General features: G+C 31.3%; 2 protein-coding genes across 2 annotated transcripts in view; one reads left to right on the forward strand and one right to left on the reverse strand.

Annotated features, from left to right (window-relative positions):
* LOC143057282 (phospholipid scramblase 1-like) overlaps positions 1-16,869 on the forward strand; it is a 53,870-nt gene that overhangs the window by 24,396 nt on the left and 12,605 nt on the right. The window lies entirely within an intron of this gene.
* LOC143057283 (lysozyme-like) lies at positions 6,097-16,630 on the reverse strand. Its single transcript, XM_076230566.1, has 5 exons — positions 16,549-16,630; positions 11,944-12,017; positions 8,731-8,765; positions 7,617-7,731; positions 6,097-6,463 (listed from the first exon to the last, which is right to left on the reverse strand). The coding sequence occupies exons 2-5, from the start codon at positions 12,014-12,016 to the stop codon at positions 6,261-6,263; spliced, it is 426 nt and encodes a 141-aa protein (XP_076086681.1). The 5' UTR covers position 12,017; positions 16,549-16,630; the 3' UTR covers positions 6,097-6,260.

Genomic DNA, 16,869 nt, shown 5'->3' on the forward strand with positions numbered 1-16,869 from the left:
AACAATTCATTTTATTTTCCTTACTTCTTACCATAGTAAATATTTCCAATTAAGCAGTATGTGTATACTGAATTTTTGTAATTGCAAATTTGGTAATATTGAAACCTCTAAAAACCTATTTTAACATTTTTAAATTATCAACCTATATCAGCTTATACGATAAATAAACTCATCATAGAAACCAGTGTTATGAGGATTATAAATTGTTTATCAAACCTATTGTATATTATCTAATCTAGTTAAAGCATTTTAAACTGTGAATATGAATTGGTAGCATTGTATTTTGTGTACATTTTATACAAGTAGTTTTGTTGGATATATTTTGACGATGCAAATAAACAATCATGAGGTTTTAATTTTACATCTTTGACGTTTTAGGCCTCTACACCCTTTTATGGTTCAAAATCTTAATTGTAATAGTCTTGGTGTAAGTTAAGGGAATTACAAGTGGAGCTGTATTTTTTCAGAAACCAGGTATAGTTTTTTTTTTACAGATTTCTAGTTGAAAATATTGCTAATATTAATAGCATATATAATTTTTTCTTTTTTTCTACTTTAAGAAAATATACGTTAGTGTTCATTTTAGGAAGTTGTAGTAACAGGTTTGAATAGTCTGTGGGTAGCAATGTCCACGATTATTGAAATTATTCTTTACAAAACAGATTTAGAATTAATGATTGAAGTATTTTGGGCGTCTAGGAATAGTAATACAGTTTATATTATGGCAAATACGAAAAATGTTATAAATGTAGAAGATCACTTTTCTGTTAATACGCTGACCATAGAAAACATAACGGCCGTTCAATTATGATTTCTCCACAAGAGGTATGTCTGATAATTCTATAGATAGGGATAGCAAAAAACGCACATTTGCCACCCCTAGTCCAAATAAAAGTTACTCACACGCAATCTAAACCCCAGCCACAGTTCGATATAGACATTACGCAAAGCACCTCGACCCTCTGTCCCCGATAACCAGAATATCATTATCAGTGCTAAAATCCCATCAAAATTCAAAAAAATATTTCAAAGGAGTATGAAATAGTTAAAATTTTTAGACCAATAAGATCTAAAATTATTGCCAAATAAAATTGATCACGAGATGTAACAAAATGGATCTTAATAAAAATTTGATTCTAAACAGAAAATAATAAACTTGTGGCCCAGATGTTATGCCACAAACATGAGGTGTCAATTTTTTTTTTGTACACCAGATCTAGATTTTGACAATATATGTCTCTTCAGTGATGTTAGGGATCGAAACGGTATTTGGAAGGCCATATACAAATCTAATAGAACTTTTTAATGTATTAATTAGCGTGTTTAAGTTATATTCTTAGACATTTATATATAAAACACAAAAATGCATATATATGATAGTAGATAACGTTACAATCATATCTCTAGCTAGACCTATTTTATGCGTAGTAAAGTTCACATGTTGTAATATATATATTTACATTGGTACCAGTGGATTATCGGATTTATCCAATCGAGATAGTTAAATTTCGATAATTTAACTATCGAGATTGGATAAATCCGATAATCCACGTGTAACAATGTAATATGTGTTTCTCTAATGATTATAAAAAAAATCCAATTTGAGAAACAAAATTTTCCTTTATTGGCCTAACATTCCTGATTTCTACGTCATGCATTAACGAAATTGATGCGCAAACACTTCATTTAGGCATTTTAGGAATAAATGAGTATTAGTATATATCAAATATAAAAAAGAAGATGCGGTATGATTGCCAATGAGACAACTATCCATAAAAGACCAAAATGACACAGTCATTAACAACTATAGGTCACCGTACGGCCTTCAACAATGAGCAAAGCCCTTACCGCATAGTCAGCTATAATAGGCCCCGATAAGACAATGTAAAACAATTCAAACGAGAAAACTAACGGCCTTATTTATGTAAAAAAAAGAACATTTTTAAACAAAAAACTTTAATAAGTTGAAACAAAAATGCATATATATGATAGTAGATAACGTTACAATCATATCTCTAGCTAGACCTATTTTATGCGTAGTAAAGTTCACATGTTGTAAATTTCAAAATCACATCGACACATGTTCAAGGCAGAATTGACAAATTCAAACTGAGTTATTATTCCTGAGAACTGTCACTCTCTATAACGTAACGACGACGTTTTAGTTGTTTGAGGCGATGGTGACATCGACGGTAAGTTTGACATGTAAATGTTAAATGTCCCTCCATAAATTGGTCCTCCAAAAAGACAACTTAGACCCGTTGGCGCTCCCGTCAAATTTCCAAAAGAAACTCGATTTTCTGAGACCGCTGTTTTCTGTACATTTTGAAATTCGGTCTGCCCTACCGGGTTATTGTTAATTGTGAACGTTCTTGTAGTTTGTGACGATTACATATTTTCATTTTTATCCGCCTAGATGGTCCTCGAAATTTCATGATGTTTTTTTTTAATTAAGTTTGGAAGAGGTGGAAATACTCTGGATGTTTTTGTGTCCAGATATCTGAAAGAAATGAAAAATAATAATTAAAGGGCAACTATTAAAGGTTCTGCACTTGAAAAACGTAGATGTTCAGGTTTGATTTGTGTTTTGTCATATAAAAATCATTCAGAAAGTGTTTTAAAACTTCTCATACAATGTCAACGCCCCACAAAGTTTTTTAACACGCTCTACATTGTACATCAGCAAATTTGAAGTTCTAAGTACAATGTACATGTATCATATCGTATCATAGACATATATATATATATATTTAGTATCAACCTGTTTAATTTGATTATGCTCAAATCCTGCGTTGTCAAGTTTTTGTAGCATAAATCTTCTTGCAGAACGGTTTGTTAGGCGTCTATTGCCTGAGTCATTTGCAATATCAATTACATGTATATGGTCATTTTTATAAATTTTCTGTTTACAAAACTTTAAGGATTTTCTTACCCCAGGAGTAAATTACCTTAGCCGTATTTGGCACAACTTTTTGGAATTTTGGGTCCTCAATGCTCTTCAACTTTGTATTTATTTGGCTTTTTTTAACTATTTTGATCTGAGCGTCACTGATGAGTCTTATGTTGACGAAACGCGCGTCTGGCGTATAAAATTATAATCCTGGTACTATCATCATTGTCATCGTCTTCTTTACTTTGAATTATCCCTATTATACATGTATGAACAAAATCAATTAAAAATCTGAAACAAATATATGTTCTAGACATGGCACATAAAATACATGTTGTATTCATTACCTTCACCTTTTTTTTGATATTTTTAACTGATTGTTTTTGAAATTAAAAATCCTGCTTTTATTTAGCTGGGAAAAATGTTTTGTTTTTTAAAATGTGATAACTGTTTTATTAATAACAGGGCTTCAATCATGTTAATTTATTTAAATTTTATTTAACAGTCTAATTCATGTAATAAATAAAATGAAATTTGATTTCAATTATTGTATTGTAAAAATATCTCTAAAGTCTAAAGTGTGTAGATTATTTGTCAGTATGGTGTGTAAACTCATTTTTTTATTGGTGAAAATTCACTAATATACAAGTTCATTTTTTGAATTTATCTATTGTGACGTCACAAAAAAGACAAAACCATATAAAAGTACACTTATTTTTACAGAATGTAAAAGAAATATAGATTTTGTCGGTGTGTTTTGTCACAAAATATCATTTCATTAACAGATTTCACCAGTTAATGTTGTAAATATATGTTAATACATGTTTGATAATTCTTCACTCTCGACAGTTAAATTTTAAATATTTCGTGAGTTTGTTTATATGTTGCTATGTTCTTATTGATAAATCCTAGAAATCCGAACGGAAATGTAGTCCCAGCGGGTTGTGACCTTTAGCTTAGGTAGCACTCCACAGTTAAGTGTGTAGTTTCGCATTTTGTCCCCTGTGGATTTTTCAAATATGAGAGCTAGTGTGCAATAAAACGTATTTTCGGATAGCTGATTATTAAAATAGCCTTTGTATTGGTTTTATATGAACATGAAGGTTATGTTATGTATGTAATATAGGCTGTTTTCTGTATGACAGTCCATATTTGCATGTCCGTACCAAACATTGGTCCGGCAATTATTGTAATGTTTTTTATCGCACGAACTTTGTGCTTTGATTTTACGAAAAAAAATAGGATAAAGACACCCATTTTTTATTTGATCATTAGGAAGATGAATGTCAACAGCTTCTAAAAAGGTATCACCCAAAGTCATTGAAATTCTAGTTTGATCCAAATTTTGGGGTAAATGTGACATGTTCGCCCCCTTTTTGCAATATTTTATGGTAAATAAATGCAGAATGTTGCCATAGATACACATAAAAGGAATTAATTTTCACCCTTTTAACTTTTAAATCAAATCTATAGAAAATATTGATTACAAACATATGCACATGTACAACACAAACAGTAAGGTTAATGTATTAGAAATCCAGAAATAGGAGATGATAAAACATTTTGTGGCTCATTTTTAATTTAATTGTCTAACTGTGGAGTGCTCCTGACCCAGGACAGGCCCACACAGAATGTGGAAGAGTTAAACATGTCTGCGGGTACCCAGCACTCCGCTAACCAGGGACAGTTGTGTAACAACACAATTTAGGAAAAGTATAAAAATCCGGCGAAGGGTTAAGACGTATAAAATTGTTAAAGTATTGTTTTCAAACTTTGTTTTACAAAGGCTTGACTCATCAAAATGATTAAATATACTTTGGAACAAATTCAACGGATTTAGCGTAACGAAATCAAAAGTCATCAGCGAAAAGTATGATCATGTGACTAAATTATATCTTTTAATTACAAATTTGAATCGAAGATTAGCTGTAATATTTTTCTGACAAGCGGTATATCTCTTTCTAATTTCTTCGGTGTTATTATTTATAAAGTCTACATATTTAGATACGATTCGTGTATGTCTGTTGTTTTTTTTAACAAATATATTCTTAAAGATTTTCGATTTAACAATATACAAAGATCTTTGATAATAAAAATGATAATACTCTATACGTGTTGTGTGTCCGAAGAGCTCTTCTCGATATATTTTCATAACAAACACCAAAACCCAACTTTTGGAAAGCAAAACATGTATAAGAACCTGAAGAACTATATTGACAAACTGGACCTAAAACGTATCGCGAAATCAGTTAAATTGTGCCGGAAGAAGTTGGAATCGTTGTTTCTTAAATGAAAATGTGTACATGTATCAATGGAGAATTGAATGAAAGGCATGTTGTAAATCATGACAATAAAGATTCACTGAATACTGCAATGATGAGTGGAATACCAAAATTAAGAATGGAAATAAGGAATATGCCAAAGAGACAACAACCAGACCAAAGAGCAGAAAACAGCAGAAGGCCACCAATGGGTCTTCAACACAGAGAGCAAATCCCGCACCTGGAGGCGGGTCTCAGCTGGCCCCTTACAAATGTGTACTAGTTAAGTGATAATTGTCACTATTGGTACTTACATTGTTTGTGTTTGTAATAATTAAATGCATACGTAAATATATATTGATATATAGTAATGAACACTGATTGATCTACAGCTTGTTCATACCTATTTTGGCATTGCTGAAGCTAATACATTTATTTTTACTTTTCTCATACTATTTATGCCGTCTTTAACTAAATCCGTTAAATATGTACTGATTGATATGTTAGTTTTGGCAGACAAGATTTATTTTGTATGTAGAATAAGAAGATGTGGTTCAATTGCCAATAAGACCGAAAAATGTTAAACCTCGCCACATTATGTGCCTGTCCCAGGTCAGAAACTTGGTTTTTGTTGTCTGTTGCTCTCTGCCATAGTTGTTGTTAGTATATTGTTTAAGTATAAAATACGTCGCTGGTTTTGTCACATTTTGTCATAACAAGAACGTCATGTTTTGGGTTGTTTGTAATGTTGAATATCATACGATGACCAATAGTTGCTTACATCCACGTTCTTTGGCTTCTGGTAATAGGTTGTCTGATTGTCAATTCTAACACATCTCACTACTTGTTTATACAATGGAGTTAAATTGGTGTACACAGGTGGCTTGTTTGTAAACTAATGAGAACAGTCATCCACATTTAATAAATTGACTTAAGACAAACATCGTTAAATAATTTTTGAAAGAGAAAAAGGAAAACAATCTTAAAGAAGTCATAAGAAAATTATTTAAATAAACATGTATTGCTACATTTCTAGAATATTGAATCAAGCATGAAAAGCGTGAGAGATTAACCGATTGCATCACGCCTGTTTTTACATGATTGTTCATTTAGCTATTTCTTCTGCAGCCTGCCGCCCTGATTTTTCTCCAGTACGATCTAGTGGAACTTTTCCTACAACCAGTAGGACCTCCATTATGCATGCGTGCGTAATCTTCACAAGTCGTTCCACATCTTCTACCCCCGTAACGTCTCATATAAGTCTTTGTACATCTCTTTGCACAATAGTAGTTGTTCGCACACTGTCTATAACCTGTAAAAGTTAAATGCAAATTCAGTTCCATTATAAATAGGAAAATTTGATAGTAATATAGTTGTACAGTAATAATATTTACGTACGATACGGATTTCACATGACACGAGTTTCTATGGAAATCTTAATGAGGGTCTAGATGTGGTATACTGAATAGAGAATAATGGGCCTACCTTTATAGTAAAAACGGGCCAGAAAAATAACGAACAGAGAACCATGGGCAAAATATATAAAGAATATTGTGTAGAGAATATTACTTTTAAAACTACAGAATACAGAAATGCAGAAGTCCCATTCATCTTTAATCAGGTAAGTTCGTGTCCAAAGTTCAGAATACAAAATTCAGTTAAACGTTTGGGTCTACAAAAGGTACAATGACATATTCAGAATAGTCAAACCTCCAGTTGCAGCCTTAGTTTAAGTATTATTACATGAAAATTAACCATTTAAATATAACCAATATAGAAGCACTGGCTACTTGGCGCGCAGACGCATATATTACCCTCGATGACTTATGTTCAGTTTGTTTTCATATGAGTATATACACAAAAAAGACCAATAGTTACGTGTATGGAAAGAACCGATATATGTCTGCTTTTGTTACTTGTAGTACTGAAAAGGAAACAGAAGCATCTGAAGACTGCTCTTATATTGATATCCGAAAAAAATCAAGGGTAGCTATTCTCAAAACAATACCCATTTTTTACAAATCAAATGAAGTTCGCTGTACATTTGTACATACAAAACTATTTCGCTAGTGATATGATTTCACACTCGAAACATCATGGAATGGGTTAATTCACGTATAAACTATTTGGTTGCCATGACGTCGACCAATGAAATAAGATTTAACATACAGCAGAGGAATTTTTGTGATCTAATCTTATGTCAATTAATACTACGTCCATTTTTTTTCAAATTTCAATTGCCAAAATAGTTCTCATATTAAAACAAAAACCAATTACCGAAAAGATAAATTTTCCGCATTTTAGTGTAAACCAAAGTTATAAACTATATATCAATTCATGAGAAGTGGAAAGAAAAATTATCTCGTCCTCAGCTAGAATTGTTTGGTTGAAGATGGAAGACTAACCAAATGTCACAGCTTAAATGTATTGTACTACTGGTTTCATAAGCTTTGTTATACACATACCCCTGCCCGGTCGATAACAGTCTTTCCAGTACACGTTTTTTATCTGAAAGGGTCCACAGGAATATGATCCGCCATCCAAACGGCATCCTATGTTCCTTTTACATCCTGATTCTACCTTAAATTCAAATATTGTTGTGAACAACACAATGCATAATAATAAGAAATACTAGAATTAATTAGATATTAAAAATTATAATGAACTATATACATGTAATTATAATGATCCGTTAGTTTTAGATTGGCAAACGAAGTACAGTATTGATTCTGAGATTTGTATTTCTGTCCTTGGCTTAGCTAAAACCAATTTCAAAATCTCTTTACCAGTAGTTGCATAAAAAGCAAAAGGCACTTTTAATTTAGTTAATATATAGTAACAGTAAAAAGGTAAACCTGGTGAAGACTGCTGGAATAAGCTTGTGTTGGGCCTTTTATAGCCGACTGTACAACATGGGTTGTTCTCATTGTTGAAGGCCGTACGGTGGACTGTAATTGCTTACTACCACTTCATTTTCACTTTGGTGGATATTTGTCTCATTGGCAATCATAAAACATCTACTCATTTGTATACTAAAACTTTATTTACTACAGGGTTGAAAAGTAATGAAGTTCAGTGTAGAAATTTAGTGCGCATCTACAATGTTTATAAACAAGGCCGTGTAAAAGGCCCATAAATGCCTCATGACCATATGTTTTGATTGTTGCGAAAGATGGGTATATATTTGTACTGAATGAATAATATATGAAAGCTTCTGATTTCTGAAGATAAACCAGGAGTAAATTTAATTGCAGTAATAGGTTTGCATTGAAGCCAATGAGATATTTTTTACTGAATATATCCTTTCAAAATTATGTTCCGATCAATTATTTCCTCGATGCTTGCATAACTATTGCGCATGTGTAGGCACTAACACTAGTGACATCCTGGGCTTGGTAATGCACATACAAACTGTTTGGTTGCCATGGCATCCACCAATGAAATGAGATTTAACATACAGCATATCATTATTATTGTGATTTAACCTAATGTTTATTGATTGAATGTCCATTCTCTTTTTGGCATGTCCGTCACCGAATACGTTAAAAAAAAGAATCGAAGCCTGGTATACATACTTACTTTACAAATACATGCCAGGCACTTGTCAGAAATTCCTGAAAATTTAGTTATATGCTTATAGTGAAAAGATTAAATGGTAAATAATGTGGAAAACATTTCACAAGTCAGATATACTGAAATGTTAAAAAACATGCTATAAACAGTCAACGATGGTCCCCCTTTTCCTACCAAAGTTAATTACAATATGTTCTGTTACTGTTATGTTTTACCTACTCTGATACTTCCGAATTTGTACTGACCATGAACAACACAATGGGTGACACAGGATCTGCTTACCCTCCTAAAGCACCCGAGATTACCCCCAGTGTTTGTTAGGGTTCGTGTTGTCTATGGCCTGGTATTCTATATAGTGAAATGTAGACTGTTGTTTGTCTGAATTTTTGTTTGCAATGCATGTCCTTTTTGTTTTTTCGGGCTCTTTCTGACCTTTTTGAACATTTTTGACTACAGTAATAACGTTGCTTAAATAGTGGCTTGCTGTGCAAAAGGTTCCTCGTTCGGCGTGTTCAGTTGTGATTTTTGTAGGAGATTCGTGAGCTATTATGACAGTGTATTTGTTGGAATCAAAATAACGTTTTTTCCTCAATCTTTTCCACTTCATGACAAAATTAACCTGAAGGAGACTTCATTTGAACTCTTGTGGATAGATGTATCATTGGCAATTATAGCACATATCGTTTTTTATATAGCAATTCACTTTTAGTATCTTGGAAAATATAAGAAAAATCTATGGTATACAGTTGTAAATTCAAACATTATTACGAGCACTTTAATTACGATTTTGACACAAAAAACTAAATTTGAGAATAATTATATGGATGTGAAGTTAGCAGCCGGTTCGTTATTCGTTTTTCGATAGTCCAATTTCTTAGTGGAAAATAATAAAAATTTAAATACTCTATAACATTAAAAGCATGATATTCGTAGTTGAAAGGAATAAAATGATGTGCGAAATCGTTTTATGACCCCTTCAAGCTAGCTGTCGTAAATTATCGTTGTCCTCAAATATGAACCTTTATTTAAATGGCACATTTGTCTTTATGACACATATATTTTTACAAATGTATCTATAAAATACAATCAATAAAGTACTTCAATACATTATCATTATATTTTTTGAAATAAAAACAAACGATCTCTCTAGTACATTTTAGCTTTTAAAAATATAAATAGAAATAATTATGGAAAGCCAAAAAATAAAAGAAACTGTCACTTTTCACCTAAAAATCTACTGAAATTCAGGTTAAAGGCCACAGGGCGATGACTAGACCTCCCTGATCTCTCAATTTTCATAATATTATGCAGATAGTTAGTTAATATAAAGATACAAATGACTAAAAAAAGAATTTGGGTTAACTTCTTGTCTTCTATGATTAAGATGGCCTCAAAGTGCCAGTTTGATATTCAAAATATATAGTGAAAACCTACCGGAGATCGCTAAAATGACGACGAGACTCACCTGGTCTTGTATTGTCCATAAAATTGATGATCTTTTTAGACTATATATATATACAGATTTTATCAAAAGAATTTTCCCGAATAATGTCATCTTCGATATCTATGGAGGGTTTAAATTGTCACTTGTCACCTAAAAATCTTTTAAAATTCAGGTTAAAGGGCACATGGCGATGGCTAGACCTCCTTGATCTCTCAATCTTCATAATATGATGCAGATAGTTACTTAATATAAAGATACAAATGACACCAAAAGAATTTGGTAAACTTTTTGTCTTCTATGTTAACGGTGGGCTTAAGAATGTAAAATTTTGAGAAAATTGAAAGACCAGAGGGGTCTCACTGTTTTTTTGCAGCTGTCTCCGGTAGTTTTTCACTATACATTTTGAATATCAAATTGGCACTTTGAGCCCTCCATAAACATAGAAGACGAAAAGTTTACACAAATTCCTTTTGATGTCATTTATATCTATATATTAACTAAATATCTGTATCATATTATGGAGATTGAGAGATCAGGAAGATCTAGCCTACGCCCTGTGCTCTTTCACCTGAATTTTGACTTTTTTTTTTGGAAAAGTGACACTTTTTAAAAGTCGTCCGTACAAATCGAAGATGTCATTTTAATGGAAAATCCTTTTGATAGCATCTGTATATATACAAAGTTTACAAGATTGAAAAATTTGTGGATATTGAAAGACCAGGGGGTCTCACTGTTTTTTCAGCGGTCGTCGATAGGTTTTCACTATAAATTTTGAATATCTAACTGGTACTTTGAGCACTCCATAAACATAGAAGACGAAAAGTTTACCCAAATTCCTTTTGATGTCATTTATATCTATATATTAACTAACTTTCTGTATAATATTATTGAGATTGAAAAATCAGGAAGATCTAGCCTACGCCCTGTGCCCTTTCACCTGAATTTTGACGAATTTTTTTTTGAAAAGTGACACATTAAGTCGTCCGTTCATATCGAAGATGACATTTTCATAGGAAATCCTTTTGATAGCATCTGTATATATACAAAGTCTACAAGATTGTAAAATTTTGTGGATATTGAAAGATCAGGGGGTCTCACTGTTTTTTTCAGCGGTCTCCGTTAGGTTTTCACTATAAACTTGGAATATCAAACTGTCACTTTCAGCCCTCCATAAACATAGATGACGAAAAGTTTACCCAAATTCCTTTTGATTTCATTTATATATATATTTAACTAACTAAATGTATAATATTATGAAGATTGAGAGATCAGGAAGTTATAGCCAACCCCTTGGTCCTCTTATTATTATTTAGTCAATCGAAAATATTATATTTTGGCCTCCCATAGTTGTTTTTCTTTCTATCTATAAATTTTACTAAAGTGGCCGTTTGTTGTTTTGGTTCTTGAAATATCATCTTTTAAATGTACATTTTTGATTATATTTTATTGATAAATACCTAAAGTTCATAAAGGGAAATATTCGATTTACATAAGGGTTTATATTTGAGGACAACGAGAATTTACGATAACAGTTGGATATTAGATATCGAATAACGAACCGACCGCTAATTTCACATTCGTAATAATTATGACGATTTCTGGAAAAGCAGCATACAAATAAATGTTTCTAGTATCATTTGCGAGGTTTTTTTAGAGCGATACTCGACCAGGCAAATTATTCGCATTGAAAACAAATCTAGCAATAATTTCGGAATTTACCATATTTGCCGTAATCAATATATATCCTTATAACTGACAAGAGTTCAATTACCTACCTGCTAATATTAACTCAGCATGGATGGTCAAAATGATGACCAAAACTTTTAAAGAAAATTGAAGAGCCAGCATCCTGAAAAAAATATTGTTTTCGTTATTTTATTAGTATCTTTAAAACATTTTTCTTATTTAAAGAAATTTTTTTTTTGCTTTTTTAATTTGTTTACCTCCAACTGATAAACGTTTTAGCTCAAATATTTTTTATGTACGAATAATAAAAACGTAGAAACTTCACTAAAGGTAAATATGATCTTGAATAATATACTATTTAAATATTAAATTTCCTTTAGTGAGCAAAAAGTTAAATCACAAAAATACTGAACTCCGAGGAAAATTTAAAACAGAAAGTCCCTAATCACATGGCAAAATCAAAAGCACAAACACATCAAACGAATGGACAACAACTGTCATATTCCCGACTTGGTACAGACATTTTCTTATGTAGAAAATGGTGGATTAAACCTGGTGTTATAGCTCACATTCCCCACGCCCCAATATAAAGAACAAAAGCTTATAATGACCTGATGGGATAGTTTTATCCTGACCTTGGATAAAGTGACACCCCAATAAAAAGAGATTTCCTCTCATTAAATGTAATCATATATCCAGGTGAAAGCTGCAATCACATATGAAGAAATTGGCTAAGCAACCTGAAATCATTTTGTATTCAAACATCAGCCTCATTTAAATAACTTTGACCTTGATTGTGCACATCAAACATCCAATGAATTCAGTGTAAATATTATTGGGCCAGGTGGGCTAAAAACTGATAAAACATGAGCTCGAGCAATGCCAAAATGTAGCTATCGACATAATGTAGGACCATGAATGTCTATATGAGTGTAGCAACAATATTTAGTTTGAGAATAAAGTGATTGATAACAAAATAAATAGTTATACCGACAGATATCCAAATATGTCATTACAGTGTTAAATTCGTAACCTTTGCAAGTAGCTAATACCAATAGAAACCAAACAATACATTTAATAGGGTTTTATGTTCCGTAAACACAAAGGAAAAACGTAGGATATGTTCGAAGTAAATATCAATTTTCTTTCAACTAAGAGCTGATAATGCTCTTGTGTGTGGGCATAAAACAAATTCATAAATTGTGGCCAACGGATAATTTGATTCAGTGAAACTAAATCCAACATAACATAATAGATTATATGGGTGAATGTTCATTGAAATCCTAGTACAAAAAGATATAAAAAGTAAGCACAAAAAAAATTTAATACCTAAATATCAATTTTAGATTAACCCCTACCACAGAAAGATGTTTCCCTAAATTTGGGATTTTTGACCGAAATCTTGACTTTTACCACAGTTTTTCTTTTCAAATATTACAAAAGACAACTTTTGTTACTAGGACATCATAGCACAAAAAAAAATGCTTCTCAAATTAAAAAATTATCTGTTTTTTACTCAAGATTTGTTTAACTGTCGTCCCCCATTCCTTTTTATTTAAAAAAAAAGATTATTGACCCAACGAGTTATTTTGGAGTTTCCAGTTCTTAAAATTAGTGATTTTTTACCACAATTAATTTCATTGAGAAAAAAAGAACTGCAAATTTACATAGTGTGCAAAACAACTAATAACTGCGTAATATATCATAGGTGTCTTACTCATACTTTTTCAAAAGCATTTTTTTTTTAAATTCGTGTTTTTTTTTAAACTAATTTTGCTTTTTCAAATAAATTGGCTTATTTTACAAAAACAAAAATGTATCTATTACAGAGAACCTAACATGTGGGCAGTGTAAAAATACTTCCATTGTGTTGGGTTGCGACGGAAAAAATATTCGTAAAACCAAATAAAGAAAATCAAAACAGTAAGGTTAGAAAGTCTTCATAGTCATATATAATTTACGATTGTTTTTGTAGACGAAAGATTGCAAAACGTAAAACATCAAGACCGCCGAATACAGAGGATTTATCTTCCTCCATTTTATGATACTTACTAAATGGTGCGCTTGATTTTATTCAAGATTTCCACCCCTTTAAAATGTACAGAAAAAACGAAACATTTTTTTTTATTTAAATGATTAAATGTTTCACTTACTAATTAAATATATTCTAAATTTAAAAAGCCAGAAATGAAGTCAATCACAAATCACAGAGGGAAAGAGACTGGACCCAGGAACACGATTGCCCACCGCCAAAGTGCAAATAAAAAAGATATATTAGACCTCGAAATGTCACGTTATCAAGCATATCTCCATGCGCTATTTTTAATTGTCAAATTCATACAATAGTCCCACCATAACACGATTCATTAGCTTGCTACTGTTTCAAGTACTTGGAAAATAATGGAAAATTTTTCAACCAATACAATAATTTTACAAAATCGTAGAACCGGTTTTATGATTTGGAATCTAAAAGTTGATACAATTTATAGTCAACACGAATTTAAATCTAATGTGAAGTTCTGTTCAAGAGGTTCATATTAAAATATGTTTTATAATGATAAGGCTTGTAGCATGTAAATGTTAAGATTCACGAGTTATCTATCTCTCCATTGCGATAAATTGGACCAAATCGTACTCCTTCCATGGTGTCACCGAATGATTTGATATTCGGCGTGTGGCATGATGTGATAGATTTTCATACAGTATATTTATTCAAAGGTAAAACTTATCATTGAACAATAACACAATGACGGGAAGTACAAAGCCATGTCACATGTAACCAAGAAACACATTAAGGCATACTGAAAAAACATAATATCAAAATCAAAAATAAAAATGAAAGACAATGGTTCAATAATTATAAAACAATAACTAAAAGTAATAATCATAACGACAAATAAAAGAATAGTATAACGCGTTATTAAGATGATAAACAACGTCAGTACCCAGAATCTATTCTTCAAGACCATCGTATAATGGAATTCGGTGCGACTGTCATACAAGTGAGAGGTAGCTATAAATGGTTAAACACACATGCATATTTTTCAGTAAAACATGCATCCACAAGAAACTCAAAGATGAATTAAAAAAAGTCCACAAAACCAAAACAAAATAAACTATCAACTATATACCCAGATATTAAACAGCGTAACGAATGTGAAAAAGTGTCAACTATTCAACTTTGAGCGTTCCAGATAAAGGTAAATCCAGACAGACGTTTCGGACGTAGGAAGTTTTTTTTCTTTTGCAATAAAATCATTTCTGCACATTATCACCAAATAGAAATATTCTTATGTAAAACAAAATATGTACATTGATTGAGACCATGAGTTCTACATTGGAAATGAAAACAATATGTTATTATACATTTTAATTTCACACACCATATGTTTTCACTTTGAGTCTTATTGTGGTCTGTTGACAGACGCTGTTTGACATTAATATTGTTGTATAATTTTGTCACAAATATGGCAAACGTAACTCTATGATTTAAAATAAGGAATTCCAAACACATTAACAGTAAAAAGCAAAATTCAAACTGGTGTATGTAATGCTAGCTATACAATGAGGTTAAATCCACCATTTTATACATAAGGGGATGCTTTTATCAAGTCGGGAATATGACAGTTGTTTTCCATTAGTTTGATGTATTTATCTTTTGATATTCTCAATTGATAAGATCCTTTCCGTTTTAGTGTTTAATAGTGAAAAATTGGAATGACAGAATTTCGAAGTAAAATATTGTCATTGACCGTATTTTATATTGAAGTATTTATCCGATGGATGTGACAAAATTTTATAAACAATTTCATAATGTCAAAATGAAATATTGTCATTAACAGTATTTCATTATGAAACAGTGTCCTCGAACACTTTTCTATATGATCACAACATTTCAGGGGAGACATAATTTTATGTTGTATTTACGCATTTCACTGTTCCTTGTTGTACATCGCCTTAAGTTTTTAAACGAGGCAGTACTATGTAGATACATGTAAATCTCAAATGCTGTAAATTTGGTATATATTGTATTAAAGAAAAAAACGTAAAAAATGTATTTAAATAAAATAAGAATCATAACTAATTTATCATGTTTATTACAATTTTATATTTGAATATCGTAGCTTATACATGTTATAATGTCGTGTTTCACAACTCCCTGCGGCCTGCCAGAATTCGGCAATTCGGGATTGTATCGCACACGTGATTTGATAAATACATACTCATTTTATGTGACAATGAGAAACCAACATCCTTAATATTAGAATTTGTGATTTTTAAGTCGTAAAATAACATTTAATTATTTAAATTTGCTCTACAGGTTTTCTTTGAACCACATCATATTAATGTTGACCATTGACAATATTCATTTTTTTTTATCAATTTGTAAGATTCATTGTTTAAGTATACCGATAAGCTGCATCTAAAGTATCATTTGCAATGAAACTGAACAAAAGACTTTAAAGCAAACAACATTAAAATAAGTGTTACATAAGCAATTGCAGCATCAAATGAAAAAAAAATGGAAATAGAATTTTATTTCTTAAAAATTATATACGATTGTTGGGAACAAATCGAATAGATATTGTATACATATCTCAAAGTCTACAGTTGTTTAAAATATACTTCCTTTGTACTGTCCATATCACGACTTTAATGTTTTGATCGATTCTATAATAATACTTCACACTTACCTGGTCTTAAAATTTTCCTTAATTGATGAATCTGCTCCTGTGGGAAGTTGTAATGGAAGGGAAGAACGCTCTGTTTTATAGTTATGTAAACAATTAATGTATTCATATTGTGCAACATATTGCTAAAGCCACGTTGATAAATGCTTTGTGTATGCAAATTTTATCATAAACATAATGTAGGCGGTTGATTGTATATGAAAACCATTTTTTTTTTATTGTATATGAATGTTTTTGGTCTCCGTCTTGAAAGATTATGTTTTCTTCCTTCTCGTAAGACATTGTACATTGCGTTAGTAGCCTTTTCTGCCAAATGAAGTTTGC

Source organism: Mytilus galloprovincialis, chromosome 13, assembly GCF_965363235.1.
Source record: "Mytilus galloprovincialis chromosome 13, xbMytGall1.hap1.1, whole genome shotgun sequence".
NCBI classification, from domain to species: Eukaryota; Metazoa; Mollusca; class Bivalvia; order Mytilida; family Mytilidae; genus Mytilus; species Mytilus galloprovincialis.

Excerpts from the sequence above, each read along its gene's own strand:
- LOC143057283 (XM_076230566.1), bottom strand. The coding sequence starts at position 12,016 with ATGCTGGCTCTTCAATTTTCTTTAAAAGTTTTGGTCATCATTTTGACC. Across the intron at positions 8,766-11,943 it reads TGCTGAGTTAATATTAGCAG|GAATTTCTGACAAGTGCCTG; the intron begins GTAGGTAATTGA and ends CTAAATTTTCAG. Across the intron at positions 7,732-8,730 it reads GCCTGGCATGTATTTGTAAA|GTAGAATCAGGATGTAAAAG; the intron begins GTAAGTATGTAT and ends TTTGAATTTAAG.